At 43.9% G+C, this 22,211-nt stretch overlaps 2 protein-coding genes and 1 long non-coding RNA gene across 8 annotated transcripts; 1 reads left to right on the top strand and 2 right to left on the bottom strand.

Moving 5' to 3' along the window:
- Window positions 1-759: 759 nt before the first annotated feature.
- On the bottom strand, window positions 760-11,168 carry LOC125387177. Its single transcript, XR_007227733.1, has 3 exons — window positions 9,369-11,168; window positions 2,931-9,086; window positions 760-2,743 (listed from the first exon to the last, which is right to left on the bottom strand). It is a non-coding gene; the product is annotated as an uncharacterized LOC125387177 (long non-coding RNA).
- LOC100642871 (proton channel OtopLc) lies at window positions 8,078-16,715 on the top strand. Of its 5 annotated transcripts, XM_012319487.3 has the most exons (12): window positions 11,169-11,381; window positions 12,201-12,504; window positions 12,620-12,692; window positions 12,787-12,945; window positions 13,370-13,590; window positions 13,672-13,841; window positions 13,925-14,083; window positions 14,427-14,693; window positions 15,321-15,571; window positions 15,685-15,818; window positions 16,024-16,256; window positions 16,341-16,715. In XM_012319487.3, the coding sequence occupies exons 3-12, from the start codon at window positions 12,661-12,663 to the stop codon at window positions 16,629-16,631; spliced, it is 1,917 nt and encodes a 638-aa protein (XP_012174877.1). In that variant the 5' UTR covers window positions 11,169-11,381; window positions 12,201-12,504; window positions 12,620-12,660; the 3' UTR covers window positions 16,632-16,715. The 5 variants fall into 5 exon arrangements, with proteins under 5 accessions (XP_048270410.1, XP_012174877.1, XP_003393808.1 ...); XM_048414453.1 differs by lacking the exons at window positions 11,169-11,381; window positions 12,201-12,504 and adding an exon at window positions 8,078-8,193; XM_003393760.4 differs by lacking the exon at window positions 12,201-12,504.
- A 4,063-nt stretch (window positions 16,716-20,778) lies between these two features.
- On the bottom strand, window positions 20,779-22,109 carry LOC100643234 (RING-box protein 1A). 2 transcript variants are annotated; one of them, XM_003393762.4, is made up of 5 exons: window positions 21,961-22,109; window positions 21,767-21,794; window positions 21,531-21,652; window positions 21,333-21,418; window positions 20,779-21,169 (listed from the first exon to the last, which is right to left on the bottom strand). In XM_003393762.4, exons 1-5 carry the CDS (start codon window positions 22,051-22,053, stop codon window positions 21,157-21,159), a joined length of 342 nt encoding a protein of 113 aa, XP_003393810.1. In that variant the 5' UTR covers window positions 22,054-22,109; the 3' UTR covers window positions 20,779-21,156. The 2 variants fall into 2 exon arrangements, with proteins under 2 accessions (XP_003393810.1, XP_048270431.1); XM_048414474.1 differs by lacking the exon at window positions 21,333-21,418.
- Window positions 22,110-22,211: the final 102 nt, after the last annotated feature.

Raw genomic sequence — 22,211 nt, forward strand, 5'->3', positions numbered from 1 at the left:
GGAATACAGGATACGTCAGCCATCACCGCTTCTGCTCCGATCTAACGCTCCCCCCCTTTTCCCCCCTCTGGATCGAGCCTGCTTGAACTGATATTTCCAGCAGGTAGGTACAGCCGGTGTCCACGTTTGAGTGTCGATGATAATTGCCCGCTAACGCATAATTCTAACGGTCGAGCAAACGTTGCCAGACAAACAACGATTCCTTCCATCCGTGGTTAATTGATTTCCGTGAGATATTATATTCCGCTAACCGAACGAAAAGCTGTAGCTTCGCGGAGTGGAAAAACGGTGAGTTTATTTTGTTCGTTAGTCAGTCGCTAATTGGTAATGATCGAGGGACGTGTTAAAAGCCAGCCAATACGGACGCATCGTCAAAGAACGATACCGATGTAGTAACCGGGCATTAATTTACAAAACGATGGCAACTGCACGGAAAAAACAACACGCGTTATTGCGGTATAGCCAGATGGCAACCAGTTTCGCGAAACTCGCTGAAGTTGTTCTTTTTTTTCCCCCTCGGACAAACTCGATACCCGTTCAAACGAAAGATTAAAATTTTATTGTCCAATTTAATTGTTTTGTCGTGGCTGTACCGCGCGGGTGCAACGGGAAAGGGTGACAGAACTGATTGAATATTTATTTGCTCGTGATCGTGCGTTTTATCGGGTACCTATTTACATAATACTATATAGGTATATGTATCTGGTACTTAATTCCATAGGAATCGAAATATAAACACCGTCGTAAGCAACTGCTTAATTCATTTTACCGATAAGATTTATTACCTTCGTTCCTCGATATGTGTTTACGTTTTCCATTGTACCGACGATAAATACTTGCACACGCGTTTATACTCGCGTTCACGAGTATAGGCACGCGCGAGCGCTATCGAAATGTGGTTAGTTAGTGTCTGATCACTACAGAGATGGTCGGTCGCGATGCTTCGTAACAACGTTATGTTATAGGCTGGCTCGTAATATGCACTCCATCCCCACCCTCTTCACCGTCTACAAGAGGGAATCTGAGCAAACCAAGTGCACGATTATTGGTGGTGCTAGTTTAGTTGCCATACTATACAGTTGCCGTGTTCCAGTGGCGTACTTAACATAATTATAGGATGTTGTCGCATTGTTCCGTGGCCCGATGCTTTCGGGACAAACGATGGAGAACGTCGAACTTTGGTCATGATTCGTGTACTGATTTCCGTTTGAATCTCATGCCTTCCACTCGACAAACAATGAACGTGTATGCGTGGAATGAGAAACAGGCGCCAGGATACAGTTGGGAGGATGTGTAACCAACGTCAATCGGGCTACTCGTTGAATCTTGCGCGCAATATTCCATATCCGGTACAACCAGACGGCACCGGACCGAGCTATTAATTTTCGGATGGTTCGCGTAGCGACGGAGGGCGAAAATAGAAAAAGAACATCGTCGTGATCGCAAACACCCGGTGTCAAAGCGGCCCGCGTTCTATCTTTCCTTTTTTTTCTTTCTTCGTAAATACGATTTATTAATGGAGTTTCCCGTGATGGCCGATCGATATACGCAAACGCGTGCGCCGCTTAAAGGTTAAAAGACATTTTGCAATGCACGAGGAAGGTCGTGGAGCTTTTATGTTTTCACTGCGAAACCTTCGCTGGCTGTCGTTTGTAACTGACGGTTGCAAGCTGCGTCTGGTTGACGATCCTCGGGAAAACCTGGTAACGAAAGGACGGATGGAGGAACAGGGAATGGAAATGGAGCAGATGGTGGAAGGTAAAGAGAGGTGGTAGCTCTACACCTCGGCGCGAATCAGCGCAAAATCGATTCGTGTTTTCAGTCGGTGTACAACAAAAAAAGCCGCGGCACATCAAAGGATGCGAACCGATCGGACGGCTTTCCGGGCGAATATTCAACGTAGCCGGGCACACATGGAAATTTAGTCGCTTAATGTAAAAATGGAAAAAGGCCGAAAGAAAAGAAGAGAAAAAAAAGAAGAAGAAGAGAAGGAAAGTAAAACGGAGGGTCGTTTGCTTTTCCCTTTCTCCCCCACTCCTTCTCTCCGTTTTCTCTTCCTTTCGTTCGTTATTTTCTTTTTTCGTTCTGTTTTTTATTTCACCTTCCGTGTTCGATCTCTGTCTCTCGCGCTCTTTCTCCTCGTCCATTCCATAAAAGTCTAGCCCCAACCGGTCTTCCATCGATGGTCCCCTCTCTCTTTCTCACCTCGTCTCATCTCTCTTTTCCTCTGCCGATATTTCCTCGTCTACTAATAGAAAGCCCGTCAATTGCGCTTTTCACAAAGCTCTTTTTCCGCTGCTTTGCGAGCATCAGCTCTTTCTATGGGGAAAGAGCAGAAACGCATCTCAGCGCATGCACGCCTACGCCTACCTATACCTACATGCACATGCAAGCATCGTATCTCGCGTGCACCTGTACGGTTCTGCGTCAACGGCTGCTACCGTATAATACACACACACGCACAGACGCGCGTGTACTTTCCCCTCATGCACGCGTCTCGCCCTATGTCTTCGTACGTGTATGTACGTGGTCGAGCAGCTTGCGACACAAACACCGACTTTACCGCTTTGGCTGTCTTTGTACCCTCCTCTGAATAGTGTCTTTCAGGCAAGTAACATCGTAATTTCATTAGGTTCCTGTCGCTCTCCACCCTGACACGCCATGTCTCTCTGTACCCGCCTCTTTCTCTCAAGCCCTCGTGCATTATTCACATTGGTCCATCGCTTATTTTCTGGTAACGATACTAAAATACATCGTAAGAATTTACCAACAGGCTGAAAGTGTTGTTTCGTCAAATGTACGATTCGTTTAAACGATTAGCAAATTACTTTGCTTCACAGAGTAAAATTTCATTTATTGGAATGAATCTTTGATTAGTACACGATTAAACGAATCCCTGTTGTTCGATTTTGTTTATTTGCTATTCTTACCTGCTATCGTGTGAATAAAACATCATAGATGATAGTGGAGAATTAGTGGAATCTTATTGCACGATCATGGGAATCATCTACTAAATTCGTTACTAGTTCAGTGTTAATAGCAAACACATAACGATGATCTTTATTTCCAAAGTAATTGAGGTAAATTCTTCGACTCGGTAGAAGCGATTCAAAATCCTTTATCGTCCAATTTTGATTCGGATAAATAGGCTTCTACCGTACTGTGTATTTGACGCCAGAAAAATAAAACTTTAATACATTGAAATGATGCAATCCACTGATATATTCTTTCCGGCAGAGTACGATAATCGAGCAACTCCAAATACCAGTGTTTCGGCCGCGCCTCTCCACACCTTCGAAGCAACGCCTAATAATCGATAGATCGGCGCGCATCGAGTATGCTTATTAACCATATTCGGTAGACGATTAATAGTCGCCGGAATATACAACGAGGCCGGCAGATTATAATTTTGTTGCACACACCCGGCGTAATACCGTGCAAGCCGATTAAACGGCAGCTGTATTTAACGATCGGTCCGTTAGCGTGCGAGTGCAGCAATTTTGCTTGGGCATTAATGCGATGTAAATGAACTTGGTAACAATTACGCATATAGCGGTGTGGAACGTTTCCGCGAGCACTCTCGAACGTTTCCTCGTCGAAGCGCGAGACCTTTCTTCGTCCTGGTGAACGCGAGAGAAGCAAACATCCGGAAGAAACATCCGTGGAAGGAGCATCAAGAATGAAAAACTGCAGACATGGATGCAAACGTCTGGGTTTCGTGGCAGGCGAGCCGTTCTTTACGACTTGGTTCGTTGTCAACGAAACCTGCACGATCTGCAACCGAATCGACGGTACGTCAACGACGTTGATCAACGTTTTCCATTCGTTGTATAAATATCGTGTTCGAAACGGCGACAAGCGAAACTGCACGGGAACAACGTCCACATATACTGGACGGAGTGGCTGGGTAGAGGCGGTAAAGGAGGGTGCGAGAAACGAGCGAGTGAAAAATGGCGCAAAAAATAACGGTAACGCGGTTTCGCTCCGCCCCCATGCTGTCAGACGCGAAAAAGGAAAAATCTCGAAACGGAGGAAAAATGACGCGAGAGCGGAGTGTGGTCGCGCGGTGATTAATATGCGTCTGTACCCGATGGAGAAAAGAGGGTTGCTGAGTATAACGATGGCCGGTCGTCGGGACGTTCTATGGTTAATCTTAATGAACAGAGGGAAGATTAAAAATGCGATGAATCAGTGAATTTATCCGCGAATCAGGTAAATTCAGAGAAATCTTGTAAAGTGTGTTCATTAAACGGGTTAGTATGTATTTCGTTGGTTTAGTTTGGCGTAACGTTTATTTCATTGGATGAGGGATATGGTAGGCGAGTAAAACGGAAAGATCCCAAGGAGTTAGCGTGACTAGTAATCACGCGGAGGGCTCGAAAGATTCTAATCGTTAACGATCACACGGTACTTCGGCTACATACGCTCGAGCAATGGAAGGCTAGACGAGGCTAGACGAAGCGGGCTTCGCAGGAAAGGAAGAACGGAAGACACTCGAGGTCTACTTAGGGGTTTACTTAACTCGAGATTAACTCAGAGTTAATTCACTTAGAAGGAGTTGGCCCCGACACCGCTTCGGGCTGCTATTAGGTATTACACTTGCATCAGTATTACCAGTTTACCAGAGTCACGTTGTCGGAGCATGTGGCAATCTCTTTCTCGCTCTCGAGTCAAGAACCACTTAAACTTCGATCTTACGTTACCTTCGTGTTCTACCTTGACTTCGTCCCTTTCTATCATCTCCTTTCCTCCTTCCCTTGGTGTCTTTAATCTAACAAATTCTGCAACGCATTTCCAATAAAAATCTTTAGAAACGACTTCCTCGTAGATACTACGTCACCTTTAAAGCTACCCTCATCGAAACATCTTCGTCAATGATACAAATAAATGTACAATATTTTCGAGCTGATCACACGTCGCAGACAGTTATTCAGCGAAGTTAATATCCGTTTAACGACGTTATCGTTGACCGTCGCTACACAATTCGCCAGTATTTACACACACGTACGCATCCATCTGGTTATACGTGACAACGAGTACGAATTCCATCGATGCCACGCGGCGAACGAGGTCGAACCAATCGGAAATGTGTCGCGTATTGGCCATTAACGCGACAGATCGAACGAGCACTCTTCTCTTAGCCACTGGGCCAGTCATTTGGGCATCGAAGGTCGAAACGGGTCGCTATGACGGTCGTCGCTCGCAACATATTGGAAATCACACCGCGCATAGCATAATAACAAGCGAACTCGCGATTCTCTATCACCTACGAATGGCTGGACGCGTGTCGTGGTACATGCACCAACACAGTTCCCGCCGATGCTAGATGACACGTGTACGTACGTGCTGTCCCATACACTCTAGATAAATTCCACGTGAACCATCGTCGTTCAATATAATCTGTTCGTCCCTCTCTTTCATTCGGCGTTTCTATATAAATCACTAAGCTGAATAGCGATGCAGGAGGGTGGTCGAACAGGCGCGATCCGTATCGCGCGCGTGAGAATCATTTAAACGCCACATACTGTATCCGTCAACCGAGTCGCGACCGGTTACACGAGGGTTTGCCGGGATAGAGAATTTTTCGCCTGGCCGTTTTTGTGTGTCACCAGACGCGGCAGCGCTACGTTATTTACGACAAACGCCAAAAGCATTATCGAAAATTTCCCCAGTCGCGTCGTATTTATTTTTAAACCTCTACTGGTCGATTTCGCCGCTGTATAAGTTTGTGCGTGTGAGTTTTTCAATTTTGCGTATATGTATTTTATCAGTTTTTTCGCGATTTTTTTTCTGACCCATTTCGACTCTGACACCCTCGCAACCCGACCGTTATCAAAACGCAAATTTGTAGCGCGAACGTCGACCAGTCGTTCGCGTGAAATCGACTCTCGGTCGTTGCGAAAATCATTTTGATGCCGACACGCCGATCAAATAGAATGCTGTGAACGACGCTTGAAAAAAATGTTGAAAAAATAAAATTATATTCCTCCACGTGAACGACCTTGTAAATAACTAGCTCTATAAAAAAAAAAAAAAAGGGAAGCAGAGCGAACGATTAATTTCATCAAAGTGAAAGAGTAGAGAATTTCAGATATATGTATATATGTACATATAGAACGATGGACTATATCGCGTTCGACTAATAAGTTTCGATTATACGACGTCAATCGGTACTGGTCTACGTGTACGCGTTCATCCCCTTCTTATTGAAGCTGTTCTCCTTGGCACAATACCTGGGCACGCCATGGCGAGCCTATTACTTCGTCAGACCATTTCTGTTCTTCGAATACTCGGTGCCTCCCAGCTTTTCCTTTTCTTTTTAACATCCTCATCCTCATCAGCCTCCCCTCGACGTCAGACGTCCTACTTCCCTTCTCTCGCTCCGCCTGTGCACTATATTTCGCATTACCAGGGGTCATCCTACCCTCCGCGTTGTACATATTCAACCAAGAATCGATTTTCGACCTGTCGCCAATGCGTGCGTGCATCTTCAACCTTTGCAAACCCCGCGAATCTTTTCCTCGCACTAGCCACTCTTTTCTCTTTGACACTTTTTACTTGACGATGATTAAATTTCTGATTACGACGAAAAGAAAACGAAAATTATGTGTTTCCATTTCTGTGTCGGATTGCTCGTATAATTAATCAGTGAATTATTGCATTTATATGAATTCGTGAGGCTCGCGACGGTTCCCTCTTCTAAACAGTTGCCAACTGATAGATCTCTAATTCTATAAACCTATAATTTGGGGTAAAATTTCACGAAGCTTGGCGCAGTGACGCAAAACTGGGAACACGGCAACGTCGAGTCAGAAAGGAAAGTTGATATCAAATCATAAATACAGACACGATCCCCCGGATGCCACTCAAATTCCATTTTCACCGCCTTCAACCGCCGTTCCCCGAGGCTACGTGTTCCGGACTTGTCGCAAGTATACGAGCCAGTGATCGAACTGTCCGAGCGAATCAGTGTGCCGCCCGATACGTGCATACCTCTCCTCCTCCTACTCTCTCTCTCTCTCGTCGATCTCCCGTTTTCTCTCTCACACACATACACACACACACACACACACGCACATGTATGCCAACAGAAGGCAATGACAGCTCTCATGACAACCACGTGACATTTGCGGGTATTCCACTGGGCATCCAATTATCATTCGCCACGTACAATAAAAGACCATCGTTCTCTTTCGTAAATTTAGATACATAAGAAAGTAAATGAGAGGATTGCGAAGATTTCCACGAGCCATTTTCTCTTCCAAAGAGAAGAGAAAACAAGAGAAATTGAACGATTTCCATTTTTTTTTGCTTCCATGATTTTCGAAGAACAGAAAGGCAGAACTTCCATTTCAGCTTGTTATAAGTAACTCGAATAGTCGTTATGCAATCAATTATCAATGTAATGCGACGCTGCTAATTACGATATCCAGTCGTTTAGCTTGCGTAATGATAATTTCACTGTCATCCCTGTCGCCCAACCGTTTAATTGCACCCTTTAGATAATCGTGGACTATCGATTTTACGGTCGTTCAAAGATTCGAACGATATTCGCTATTAACTTCTTAAAAACTTTATCATTATTTTCATAGAAAGAAAATCATTCAGTCGAACTTTCAACGCGAAACTATCATTTGTTTCGAAACAAAGCACCGAATACTCCGTCCATCAGGAAACTTAAAATCGCTCTGTTTAAAAGAAAAGTAACCCGTCCTCCGCGAAAATTTCATATTCGGTGTAAACCGAACTTTGTTTAGCGTTCGCGATGGCGGTTCATTCTTCCATACTTGATGTTTTCTACACACATCGAGCCCACTGCCTGAAACGTCCCTCCCCTGTGAAGCGACACCGCTGAAAACCACTCCTGATCATTCGCGCGTACTACATTATTTTTACCTTCGCAACTAGAGCGGCGAAACACGCAGGCGTTATCAAACACGGCTTTGTCTAACTTTAATTGAAAATATTGGAATAAATCTTCCAATAGACATTGTCGAGCGAACCAGTGGCTGTACAGGCACAGTGCGCCAAGAGATAGGGGTGAGACCGAGGCTACGGGGGGGTTGGAGGGTTGAAAACAGGGCGACAGAGCAAGGATGGGACGCGGGGCGGACGAAAGCGGGGTTGGAACGAGTAACTGGATGGCCGATGAGTGGAACAGGGACACGAACGTCAACGAGCGGGCCAGAAGAGGTAAATAGCCATTTGCGGTCGAGCTTATAGCGAAGGTTCGCTGTTCAAAAATGGCTACCGCCTTGTCGCAGTCACCGGACCGTTTTGGCAATTCGAATCAATCTCGCGCCTATTTCCCTTCCCACCAAACCAGCAGCGGCAGGGACACCTTTATTTCGTAGCCGTCGAAACAGTTTATGCCGTATCAGCGTTTCCGTCGGTGCGGCAAATGGAGTTCACCTGTGACCGTGCTCTTTCTCTTTGCCATTCTGGTCGCGTGTGTTCGACCGTGCACGCGGTTGCACAAAGTAACAGGTTATTATCGTTAGTCTCGACCGTTTCGTGTTTCACTTAGCGGTTTTCGGAAAGAGGCTTCATCCTCAACTGAAAACTATTCGTTTCGAGAATTAGGAACTTCCAGGAACACGCTGGTTGCTCACATATTTAGCGAAAATACGCGAATGCACGTACAATTTGCAGAGTTAATTAAACAAAGAAAATGAAGCGGAGGAGAAAAATACGGTGTAGTTTCGAGTGTGAAAACGTTGGCAAGTGACTAGCCGAAAAATGGCGGATCAGGCTGGCTAGGGTTGAACCGTCTCCAAGCTTCGACGAGCCTCGTTCGGAACCCCGGTAATGACGATAACGAATCGACGTAATGGCGGTAGGCAGCCGATCGTCGACTGCTGGCGACAACGCCGCCGCTTTGGAATTTGGAGCGTGGCAGAGCTACATAGGTAGGCACGAGCAACGACGATTATCGGAGTCGATCATTCAATTTTGCGCTGCAAATTGTCCGCGCCGGAAACTCATATCCGGGCACTTCCGGTTCTCCCTGGTTCCGCCCCCGGGAAGAGGAATCTGGCGAAAGGGCGGCCTCGCTGAATGGCCCGGTTCAAGAGCGAGCTAGGGACCTGAACAACGTTGACAGACTGAAAGAGACAGAGAGAGAGAGAGAGAGAGAGAGAGAAATGGGACGGAGAGAGAGCTCTCTCTCCTGGAGAGAAAGAGAGAAGTAGAGGAAAAGGAAAGGGTGGGAAAGAGAGAAAGAGAAGCCAGGGACAGACAGGAGAGAATTGAGGAACGGAGAGGTCGCAGGTTGGATAGACAGCAACAAGCACTATTTCGATTGATTGCTCGTCGTCCTACTAGGGCTGTTCGCGTCATTACCGATCTTGCTGAGAATGGAGCCTCACCTGTGCACTATCCTGATCCTCCATTCTATTGTTGCTGTTATAATCCTTTGTCGAATGTTATTCGTTCCTTCTCTATGTGGAGGTGTTTACATTCGATAGACTACCATGTAGAAATTCCGTTTTGTTCTATCAATAGTCGCATATTCGATGCTTTTATCGTTATTGTATTTGTTTATCGAATGTTGCTAGCTTGTACACATCCATGTACTTGCTATACGTAGGTATTTATATTTGACAAAATAATCTGTGCACAATTGTGTTATCGTCAAGCAGGCGATGTTCTATGTAAAATTACGTGACAGAAAGTTACAACGAATTCATCGTTCATTGTTTTCCTTGATTTTCGTGGTTTTCCTAACATCGAGCGTGTCTAATTCCGATTCGTGCTTTTTCTAATTCGAACGAAGGCAGGTTTCCGAATTCTCGTTCCCCAGAGTACTGATAAAATTTGATTATTAAACTGGAAGCGCATCTAATCCACGCATTACTATTCATCGCCACACCGCCGTCAAACTGACGAATCTAGCGAAATTATTCTCGTCAATCTGTACTCTATTGGGAGCCGAATTGGCGTGTGCACTGCTTTGCGGTCTCTTTGATCCATTCTCTTGCCTCTTTTCTTCTCGGTTCTTTTTCCGTGCAATTTCATCACGCAAAGCGACGGAAACCAGGAAATAGCTAGCACGTTTACCTTTTTGCCCCAGGTCGTGAATAATCGTAAAATCTTTTCCCATGTCCGATTGTCGAGCGAAAAAAATTATTAGCCGATTAACCAGCTATAACCGATTAACCGATTAACCAGCATAGGGCAAAAGTGACAAGGACAACGGCGAGTCGATGTAAATCGGGATTTGTCGAATCGATCGTCGTTCACATCGAAGCGGTGATTAGGCCACAGATACTAACTATTATCGGCTGCGCCTACAATTAGTGTCTTTTAGCAGGCACGGTCTAAATTTTCGAACTGTTTCGGCAAACACATCGTGGCGTTCCACGTGGATGATGATACTGGCTTCATTAACAGTTTATACTCCACTTAACCGGCTCGTTTGTGCGGATTATGCTCGAGAAGATCGCCCTATAAACTCTGCCGGATCGCGAGCAGAAGTCTCGTAAAATTATGCAGAATTCGGCTGGGTCCCACTTATGAGAACGTATCGGCGGGCCGACGTCCGCCTCCATACGGATTACATGTTTTCCTATTAACGCAAATTCCATCGATACACTCGTTTCGATACAGATACAGAAGCGATCCTCGATTCGATGCGCACTCGCGATAATCTCGCGATCGTTCTTCCCAGAGTGGATCCGGTGAACGGTCACCGATGTATGAAAATTTACACGGTCCGAGCGGCTCGTCGAACGAGCGCGATTTCTTGCTTCGATTATTCCTAAAACTGCGTCGCAGAAATTGAATTCTCAGGTAATCAAGCAATACAAATGCAAATACCAGCTCGAACGGCCGCGTTATCACCGCTTCGAAATATTCCGCATAAATAAACAATCGACGGCTACGAGTTACATTCATTTACAATATCGATCGGCCAACGTGTTGCCGTTAAACCGGGCGTCGTTGATCAATCAACGATCTTGACGCACGTTCGATCGTCGAACTATATCGTCCGGTGTTTTTTCTCTGATATTCAGAATGCCAGGTTCCGACGTTTCTCGCGATCTCTCGCTAATTTCGCGGCGACACCAATTGTTTGTCGCGAGTTCTACGTCGAACCGGACGCGGACGCGGTTCTCGGGTCAGAATCACGCGAGTCGCGGTCCAATTCGTCACTGTTCGCGTCGACGTGTTTCGGGGTTGATCGGTGTCGAACGATCGTTGGACGATTCGTGCGATTCGTAACCGTGAACAAATAGCCAATTATTCTTTTCCAAGTCATTACATCGTTCTGCGAGATTTACTGTTCCGTTTCATTCGTGCATCGTTCGCCTCGATTCGCCAATCAAAGCGACAGTTTGTAACGCTTCGCAACGGTGTCAGTTGATTTGTCAACGTTAGAGGTAATAACCCGTGCTATTGTATTATGCGTTGCATTTCCACCGTCCGTTCCCTGTTAACGTAACGAATTCCGTTCGAAAAACAGAGACATCGCGTATTAAACGGCCAGGATTTTCATGGCGCGCAAATAAATACAATAAATACGATAAATTCGAGTGACCTTTCGTTCGTTGTATTAAACGTTATATATATGTATATGTATATATTGCGGAAAGTTAATTACGGCCGCGAAACTAGTCGACAGTCTACAAAAGACACTCGCCGTTAGAAATTTCGTGACGAGAACGTAACGAGGCATCGTCGACGGACGCATGAAAGCGCTTACCTTCCGCAAAGGCGTGCTCGAAGTGGCTTTTGTGCGATTCACGGCGCGCGTCACAAGAATAGTTGCCAGTATGCGTAACACCAATGGCATTACCACGCCTAGCCTCGGTTTCTCGCGAAGCGTTTCAAACGAGTGACGCGCCGATAGCGTCACACAGTTCACCAGGATTCGTTTAACGCGATTCAAACGAAAGTTGGCAAAGTTGGTCTGGTTACACGACAGCGGCAGTGTCAGTGTTGTACGGCGGGCACAAAGTCGGAAATCGCCTTCAATAAAGTGCAACTTTCGCGAGTTCGCCTCGTCGTCGTCGACTCGTCGCCGGAGTTTCGCGTTCTAAACGAGCGAAAACAACGAACAAGTTCTTCGGCTGGAGTTCTTCTCCGAAAAATTAGTCGGCAACGGAATCAGTCTCGTTGGACAAGTCGGTGGGATTTAGAGAAGGAGACAGTAACGAGGAGAAGGACGATGCGTTCCGGTAATTGGAACAATTTTTCAGGTGTGACGGTACTGCTCCGTCACGATCGAAACGAAGAATCGCTTTTGTCGCGGCCGTTTAAACGCGACGAGGCGACCGACGAAGAAAGAAAGTTGGCCAGCCTACTAAAAATTCAAAACGCGGGCGAATTTCCTTGGGAATAAATTTCCAAGTTTCCTTCGCGAGAATAGCCGAGCAAATACGGCGTCGCGAGCTTATCCAACCCTGGAAGGAGCTAGAAAGTTTGACGCATTGCCGGTGAATAAACCGAAACGATTGTTACGCAACGTTTGCGTAAAGAAAGGGGGAAAGAACTTTTTTAACTGTACGTCGTGTGTTACGTGAATTCTATAATAGCCAAATAATAAAAGAAAGAAAAAAATGAACCACGAGAGATTAGTTGGCTTTCTTTAACGTTTCAAAGCTACCGTTTCTTTCAGCTCGTGTTATTCATCCATATCGAGGACAACGACGATAGACTATGAATAATAGTCAATCCAATATAACGACGACGTGAGTAACTGATAACAATGTACATCGCGCTATAAAACGATATAGCATCCTGATCGAAACTACATTTTCAAATAACTATGCCTTGTGAAAAAAGTTGCGAGTTGAAAACTCGCGATGCGCCGACAGCGATAACCCTATCGTCAGAGGCTGATGGAAAAGAGTACCTGTTTTCGCCTCGAGGAAGAATGTCGCATCCACGGGGACAAAACATGTCCTTGACTGCCGTTATAAACCATCGACGAGGTCTTCTCGGGTAATACCAATTTCTCGTTTTCTAATTTTCTTTCCAGATATTATTCCATCATACATACGTACATGCACGCCATTGATATATTATATCATCGACGACATTAATAACGTATCGAAGCCAAAATACTATAGGGCCTTGCACGATCAACGCGATATACAAGAGCGCGGAAAGCGTATAATTTTACGATCATTGAATTCAGTTTTCCAATGAAACATTTTCAACGTGACGGTCCACTGATTCGTTTGAATTTATTTCGCTGAGTGTATTGACGCGAAATCGACCGGTTCACTACGGTTAAATACCTGCCAGGTTCTTCACATATGCTCACTGAAATCGCGTGCTATATGTTTTAATCGTCACGATACGATCTCTGTCTCGAATCCAATGAACGTCAAACGCGAAACGCCAACTGATTCCCTTCCGATAGGGCATTGATTTCAGGGTTAGGCAGTAACATGTCGCTACCCTCCTGCATCCCACAGGATCAGGAATTTGTAACGGGACACACGACAGGATGTAAAATACCGTTGTTAAACAATCGAAATCATCCGGAGAGGAACGATCACGAAAGGCAACGACCCAATTTCCTACCATTGTCACCTGTCAACACGGCTTACGTGTCTGTAAACGCTTTGGAACCAGCGAAGGGTGAGCGCGTTTTTATTTACGAAAGTGCACACTCAAAGCAATTAAGGGATGTTGAACGATATTGAAAATTTCGTTCGATAGTCAAGCAACAGATGATCGAGCAACGACCAAAATTGACAGAGAAAAGAAAGTGTCATGCGGAAATGGTGTCCATTATGAGTACTCTCTACGCGAATTTATTGATCGTAGTTGGACTTGCTGTACCTATCACTGCTAATGTGACGGAAAGAGTTCCAGCTTCGTTGAATCAGGTGCTAAGTTTTCTTATAAATATTCTTTAATGTCATTAGAAAGGATATCATCTCGAGAAATACGCTATAATGAATCTGTTTAGGGTTTCTATTTGTATTTATACGTAGTCAGCGTCACGTTCGTGATCTCTATGTACGTAATGGTATTGAGGGACAAAGCCGAGAAGAATATGGTGCGGAAAAACGAGAAGGAAGAGACGTTAAAATTCGACGAGAAGGGCGATCGCGTGAACGCGTGTCAGGTAAATTTGCGCTTCGAAAATATTTAATCGCCTCCGAAATGAACTTGGAATCACGTCCAACGTTGCCGTTACCTTTTGCACCCGCGAATGTTTGTCTTTGTCAAAGTGTCAGAAACGATCAGAGACAATCCCTTTCAGGTGTCTCGGCCTGTGCAACTGTTCACTAACTGACAGGCCAATCATTCGTTACACCGACTCGGCCATTGAATAATTTGTACGAAAACATTTCTCATCGAGCGTGTGAATTTGCGAACAGTCCGGCACATTCTGATTAACGAGTCGCATTCAACCACGTAACACACGTACAATATACAGATGTAAAAAAAAAACCTTCTTCCCTTAGACGCAACAGTACGGCAGCTTTTGTCTGAGACTCGGCGCAGTGGGATTTGGCGCTGGCTCGTTGGTATTTACGGGATTGCAAATTGGGGCGGAAATAGCTTCCGGTCCGTTCAGGGCGATTACACCGGGTGCCAGGCTGCTGCTAGTTACGGCTCAGATGCACTTTATATTTCTCAACAGTAAAAGTCTCAACTTGGCCAAGCACGCCGCCCTCGCCAAGTTAGGCTTGATGCACATGATCGCGACTAATCTCTGCGAATGGCTGCAGGTACGTGGACCGATGAATAAAATAGAAACATTTGTCATCACGAGACGCAAGATGTTTGAACAACCTGATACATTACACTCATCGTGCTTATTCGAAACGCGATTCAAAAGCGAAACATCGTTGCATCAACTACATAGTCGAGTGATTCGAGTCAATTTGCCAGTGATCATCGCGTCATGTCCGACAACATTTGAAAACGTTTCAATGATAACCAAACTCGAATAAAGAGGAAAGAACATACCAGCAACAGAAATGATATCGCTTTGAACGTCAGCCAGCATTTCGATGACCATTAGTATGAACGAGCGGTTAGTGTCGATTAAACGTATTTACCATTTATCAAAGCTGAATTCGCTGTTTATTTCTGTATTCATAGAAACGCGCGGTACCGGTTTTAACCAACACTAGGTCTCATTTTCACGTGGGAATTGAAGTACTCGCGTATCAACGACCGGGAACGGTTACAACGCGTGGCTTTTGATCTTTGTGTTATGAAAAAGCGCGAGAGCGAGCAACGCGCTTCTGTCACGCAGCCGATGTTTTCACCGTTGTGTTTCCGTCACGTCGATACGCGTGCGTCAAGGTGAATTTTTCACGAGTCCTCAGGCATTCCGTTTGTTTGCCAAGGCGTTGGTCGAGGAAACGCAACACGAGATCGATCAACTGGGCTACACGCACGACGACGATGACGGTATCCTCAAGTCGCTTCTGAGAGACGCCAGCCCGTTCCTTTTCCCGTGCACAATTGAATTCAGTTTAATTTGCGCGGTGATACTGTTCGAGATGTGGAAGAGGGTGGACGAGAAGATCGATGCTAAAAGCGAGATCCCGACGAGATCGTCGTATCACCTTAGCATAGATTGCAGCAGCTCTCACAAGTCAGCCTGGAAATTTAATTAGTCCGATAGAATTCCCCGTTAATTTGTTAATGCGATATCGTTGAGATTTCAAGATTGTTTCGTTCCGACGTTTCCTTCTCGACGTTTTTCAGAGGTCTCTTTGGCGGAATTCTAGTCGTTGCCGCGACGATATTGAGCTTGATCATGTTCTTCGTGCTGAAGGAGGCCAAGATGAAGATCGCGATCGTTCAGGTTACCTCGTTGGACGCGACTATACTTATGTTAGGTAAGTGGCGATATTTTATGGAATTATCGTATCGTATGTCGCTATTTTGAAATTTACAGTTAACGGAGATCGATGATCCGCTTTGTCACCAAGATATTTTCGATATTAAATTTCAGCGAACATCATGCGTTAAAGTCGCGTCGATAAAATCCCAATGTTTTTGTGCTTTATTCTTATAAATCAAAGAAACGATCAACTATCGTAGGTATGATCGCTTCGGTCGCTGGAACATTGAAATTGCAAGCGTTGCAGCAAAAGATTATCAAGCCATCGGACTTGGATACCACCCTGTTGGCAGCAGCTCAAGCTGGGGTCTATCTGCATTGTCTGTTCGGAGTTGTTGGTGATATATTGACAATGGGTCCGACCTGGATACTATCGCTTATCACAGATTTATTGGCCCTGCTACAGAGCACGAGCCAGACACTGCTTATTAAAGTAAGAAATTAATAGCACGAAGAATAAAATCTCGCGCTATCGACAGGTAGAACAACTGTCTTTCGACTATTCAAAAATTTGTAGAATGCATGGGGAAGACGTTGCTCCAGAAACGACAAGCCTGGCAAGGAACTGATCACTTTTCTGATAGTCGTCAATATCGCCTTATGGACAGTGAACACACTGGAGAAATCTCGGGCTGGCGTCCGTCCTGATCATTTACGATTCTTCGGTGTATGGGCATGGACCATCATAACGCACGTGTCTATGCCATTGGCTATATTCTATCGGTTTCATTCGGCGATATGCCTGTTCGAAATATGGAAGACGTGTTACAAATGTAGGTCCAACAGCGTCGTTCAATCTCCTTACTAAGTTATCTGATTCAAAACGATAACTTTATAGTACGGTTATTTTGATAAAATTGTTACTTTTCATAAAGAGTATAAGTAAAACACATAAAGAAATTGCGTTATCCTTCGACGTTCCTTAATTACCATTTAACTTGGCAAACACAAAAGAGAAAGAGAAAGAGAGGCAGAGAGACTGAGAGAACAGAAAAAAAAAAAATGAAGAAAAGAGGACTGGCGATCCTTCGCAAATAACAACGTTACAAGACACAAAAGGCAAACTTGTCCGCAACGTTTACTACCTTGCACGGGAACTTCTAAGCTGGCGCCAAAGACAAAGGGTAAAAGGGCCGTTTCAAAGCCTTCTTCGTTGGCTGCGACGATGTTGGCGAGGACGAGGACGAGGACGAGGACGCGACGTGCCATGCTCGACGCAAATCGATAGAGGTGCGTACTTTTATCGGTGTACCACAGAGAAAAGATAGACGGTAACGATGATGGTGGACGGTCGACAGTTTGATACGGTTTACGGTAAACACATTTCGGTAGCAATCACATCACGAGGCAAGCAAGCCTCGCTGCAGCGAGAAGTAGGTGATGCTTCGGTGGTTGGAGAAAGCGAGCGAGTGGACGGTGAAGAGCTCTTAGCCAACCCTTTGTTGCTCCTGCCACCACTATTGCACCCTCTTCCTTCATCACCCTGCCGGCCCCTCTGCTCTGCCCTCTTTAACTCCTACCCTAAACGTAGCGGAGGCTGTACTCTTGACCAAAGGCTTCTGATTTACTTAGCCTATCGAGTGCTCTCGGACTCGTCCACCAAGAATACCGTGTACGCGTCCCGTCCGTGTACCTTGTGTTCCGAAATTTCCAACTTAATGCTCCACTTACTGCTCGTCTGCCTTCCGCGTCAAGATTTCGAAGACCTGATTGCGTTCGCTCTCGTATAAATAAATTTTTCAAGTAAAGGGCCGGAACACGCTTAATTACTTACGGGGGTGAGGGGTTTCTTTCATCGGAAGAAAGCGTAACTATTAGTTGGAAAGCTGAAAGCAATAATTGTTGGGAAAAATGTTGCACAAAAACATGTATGAATCTTCGGCGAAAGCAGAAAGAACAGAGGGTGTTAGTAACAGCCGTCACAATCCTCTAACGCTCGTCGTAGCTTTTGTTTTTTTTACGGATTTAACCAGGATTTACCGTCTCTACGACCGCCGAGCTGCGCGACCTACCACCACCAGCATCGGATACAATCTGCAACGCGCGCATGGAAAACGTTCGGCTTCCAAGGAAACGTGAAATCTTAGATTTGCCCGGCTTTCGTTGGATATCGTGAACTACGTAAAAAGTACTCGCGCACGAGTTTTTAGGAATTTGTCCGAAAAGATCGACAGAACAGAAGAAGCAGAATGAATGAAATTGGTAGGACAATCTAGCGCCATAGGTCGTAATCCATTTACCTAATTTAATTGGCAGTAGAATTTAAAGTTGCACCATAAGCGGTGACCGTAATTGTCGTGTAACGAGTCATCTATTAACGATAATAGTTATTATCGGACTGAATCGGCCACGCAACGAGAATATCGATTATTATTAACGACGAGATTATTTATAGCGGGGACACCTTGAAAGCGAAATAATCAAGGACTGTGTGAATTTGCATTTAACATTCGATGAATACGAAAGTTTTCGCTCGAGTTTGACCGTTTGCGCGATAATTCTTGGACGAGGCACGATGCTCCTTGTATCGGTCACGGGAAAATCTTGCAATTTATCGGCTTCTGTCCTGTAACTCCCGTCGATTCGAAAGTCCACGTTGGCAGAAAGGAACCAAGCATGGAAAAGGAAGAAAAGACGATGCGACAACGACGGGACGAGGAAACCTTGATATATCCTCCAAACACAAGAAGAGAGAACGTCTTGGCGGATTTATCGGAGCAGCAGATAATGGATGGTCTCCCAGCAGGCGAACTTTTTTGAATAATATAACGTACAACTAGCGGAAATGCTTCGATTTTATGGCGAATTGAAATACGCTTATACCTTTTCCTCTTTGTCTTTTTCTCCGGTAAATACTGCAATAAAATAATCACTCGCCAAAAGGAATAGCCTCTTGTTGTCGCCCACGGCCATCAGCGGAAGACCGAAAACGTATCGACACGTGAAATCATTAAACGTTCGAAATAAAATTATCTCGGCGAGAGCGGAGCATAAAGGAGCCATGCGAAGGGTCAGCGGCGATTCTCTTTCTCGACCCAATTACACGAGGCTTTAATGAATTTTCGATATGGTCGTAGCTGCCCGCTACGACTCGTTGATAAAAAGAATGAGGAAAAACAAGTAAATTATTCGGTCGCTGTCGATGTAACTGAAATAAGGAGAAAGAGCGTGAAGGTGGAGAGGGAGGGGTAGACTTTGACGAAAAGATATGACAGTGGTATTGGGTAGAACAACTCTACCCGACAAATACCACTGGCGGAGGTCGTCGATTGGACGATCCTCGGGAATGTATTTAATTCGATTGGACTCTGCCTCCATCTGGACGAGACAAGAGAGAAGAAGGGAGGGTAACTGGCAGCAAGGACGAGGGAACCTCTGTTTCCGGCGGAAATGAGACCTTCGCGACTCGTACTCCCATCCTCCGCTACCAATTTTGCCTCCTCCTGAACGCTTTCTCGAACCTCTTCGATCAGCCTATGGCCGTTTCCCTAACCGAGCTATCTATCGCTCTCTATCTCGAGGGTGAGAATGCAAATCGTATTTATATTGTATCTCACGCGACCAAGTAAATATTTCAAGCAGCCATAGTTACCCGCGTTTCGTGCGAAACTTGCTCTCTGGAAATCATTGAAATCCACTTGCTGAATTATATTGCTTTCCCGCTCTTTCCAGCTGCCTCGTTCCTCATCCATCTCGCTCCGTCCCTTTCCACGTTTCGCTCTCTTTCAAATATTTAAATTATAAATATTTATCGATGTCGCGAAACTCTAGTTTCTGACCGAAATGTGCGACTGAAAGCAGACGTTGTAATTTGACAGCGATATTATCATTATTGGACGACCGTTTATTGCGATTTATTGAAATACATGGCTATGCGTCGGGCAAATTGGAACTTAAACAAATCCCATTTCTACGATGATACCGTGTTTTCTATTATAGCAGTGGCTGCATAGGAGGGTAGGAGTGGTAAGCTTAGTAAAAATAAAAAAGACATTAGCGTAAGAAAAAAAGGAAAAAAAGAAGGAAGGTGAGACGAGGTAAAGTCGGAGCCGGAAAGACTTACTAATGCTCCCTCGCAGCTCTGCTGAATGTCGCTTGGTCTCCATGGATGTAATTTTCACTGTATGCCCGGATTAGAAGCCAGCTCGTCGGAGGCTCCTCCACGGTATGCCGCTTGATAAGTATTGCCCCATACCTCTTGAATACACTAGAACTGGGAAAAGGATTCGAGATGATCTCAAAGCGGTCGATTGGCCTCGACGTGACGTTACGGGTCACGGGGATAGGCAGCTGTTATGTCTCATTAAAAATCCAGGTGCTATAATAGCGCGGATTAATGATAAGAGCATAAAGGCAGGAGAATCATGTAGGTTGTCAGAACGTAAAAGCTATTATTATGATACCTGCCATTTCGATGAGATTGAATTTATTTAACATCTCGAGAGAAAAATATCCATCAATCTTTCCAAAGAAGTAGATCTTAAGAAACCAATACTTGATACGTATACTTTTATATATAAATTTATCTATATTTAATACGCGTGTACACAATTTTTGCGACACGGTTAATGTAAAGGATATTTTACCTAAAGATATTGAAACATCTTTCTTATAGGTCTTGTGTGTGTCGGTGAAACCAATATCTATTTAAAGTAAAAAAATTGCTGATCGAAAGAGTGGATTACGTGAATTCACCGTTCTTGAGAAGGGCAAGGACAAAACTTTTGCTAGATGGTATTTCTTACAATCAGATAAGCGGATCATTGGAAAATTCGGTAAAAAAATAATCCTAGGGAAAAATGCACCGGCGTAAGATACTTCTATATTTTTGTATTCGGCTCTTCAACTCCAAATGATGCTGTGAAAAAAAATGTAATATTATTGTTGTGTGTAAAGGTATCGATAGTTACGTGCTTTTTAATGAAACGATGTGAAAGAATATATGGACTAAATAATTATTTAGTTTAATTTCCTTTATTTATGTTCTTAGAACTAAGAAGTACATTGTCATATAATGCATAACCGATAAGATAAGAAACTTTCAGTAGCTCATAGTTTTAGTATTCGCTGTTTTAACTCAATAGATAGATCATTATCAAGTTGATACTGCTGGTGCAATAATGTTTTAATCACGTTGTGTTTCAAGCAAATTTGTAATTTATTTTCTTTGTCAAAAGCACTGCGATGGCGCTTGTAGATATGCCGCCGATTTTTTTTTATGATGCTGTTACGATAGATTATTTAAATGTCTTTTATTCACATATGTAGTTAAACTTGCATCGGCTTTGGCATTCTGGAGGGTTCAGATGTTCGTGGTAGTTGAACACACTCAGCTAATGACCGTATCTAAAATAAATATAACAGTTGCATGTAGGAGTTAGTATATATATAAAACAGAAAAGTTATACAAAATATATGAAAATCTTTTGTGCTTCTTCTACAAACACACAATTTTCAAAAGCTTTAAGAAGCCTGTTGTGTATTGTTGTTTGTTGTAAATTGTACTCACTTTTGGAACTCCCACTCTCGATTATCAAGTGGACAAACTTGTCGAGTCTTCAACCAACGTGAGATGCAATGGAAATGGAATGCATGCTATGCGAAAAAAAAGTGTAAAAAATTAAAATAAAAAAGTTAAAATATTTTACTTCTGCTGTTGATACTAAATGTGTATTGTAACAAAATGCTATAACGATAGAATGCATACATTGCATACACCCCAAGCTACGGTACATTCTTCGCTAGTAGCTGACGCTTGATTTGCTTGACATTCAATGCACAAATCCATTATATGATTACGGCAGATCGCGCAATTATCTACTACGATATCTGTAAAATAATAAATTTTATAATTATTGGAATAATCTTGCGCCATAGGTATTAAATTAAACATATTATTTTTTACAATAAATTATATATATAATGTAATTTTCGAATACGTACCCCATGCCCAAAGGGCCACAGCATTCCACTGTAATATAAAATTTCGTATTTTCAATTAAATATTACAAACAAACTATGCGAATATAATAAAAATGACAACGCAAAAATGAGGTTAGGATTTGTGGATTAATTTCTTAAAACTTTTTAAATTTATAGGAGATTTATGAAATATTTTCCTAATTTCTTCGTCTCACCTTTTTTACTTCGAAACGTTTTTTCTCTCCTTTACTACTACTCGAAGTTGGTAAATCACTTTCTTCATCATCAATTTCCATTGCCGACGCCATATTTAAATTTTGATATCTGAAGCCAACTGATACCTGACACCTTGTGTAAGAAATTCAAAGTACAATGTACAGGCGATACGAAGGCTGTACGAATGTATTTACAAGTTACAAGTTTTTTCAATTATTATACATTTTGTGCGCGTCATAAATTGTCTTAT

The sequence above is a fragment of the Bombus terrestris genome, chromosome 2 (assembly GCF_910591885.1).
Source record: "Bombus terrestris chromosome 2, iyBomTerr1.2, whole genome shotgun sequence".
Taxonomy (NCBI): domain Eukaryota; kingdom Metazoa; phylum Arthropoda; class Insecta; order Hymenoptera; family Apidae; genus Bombus; species Bombus terrestris.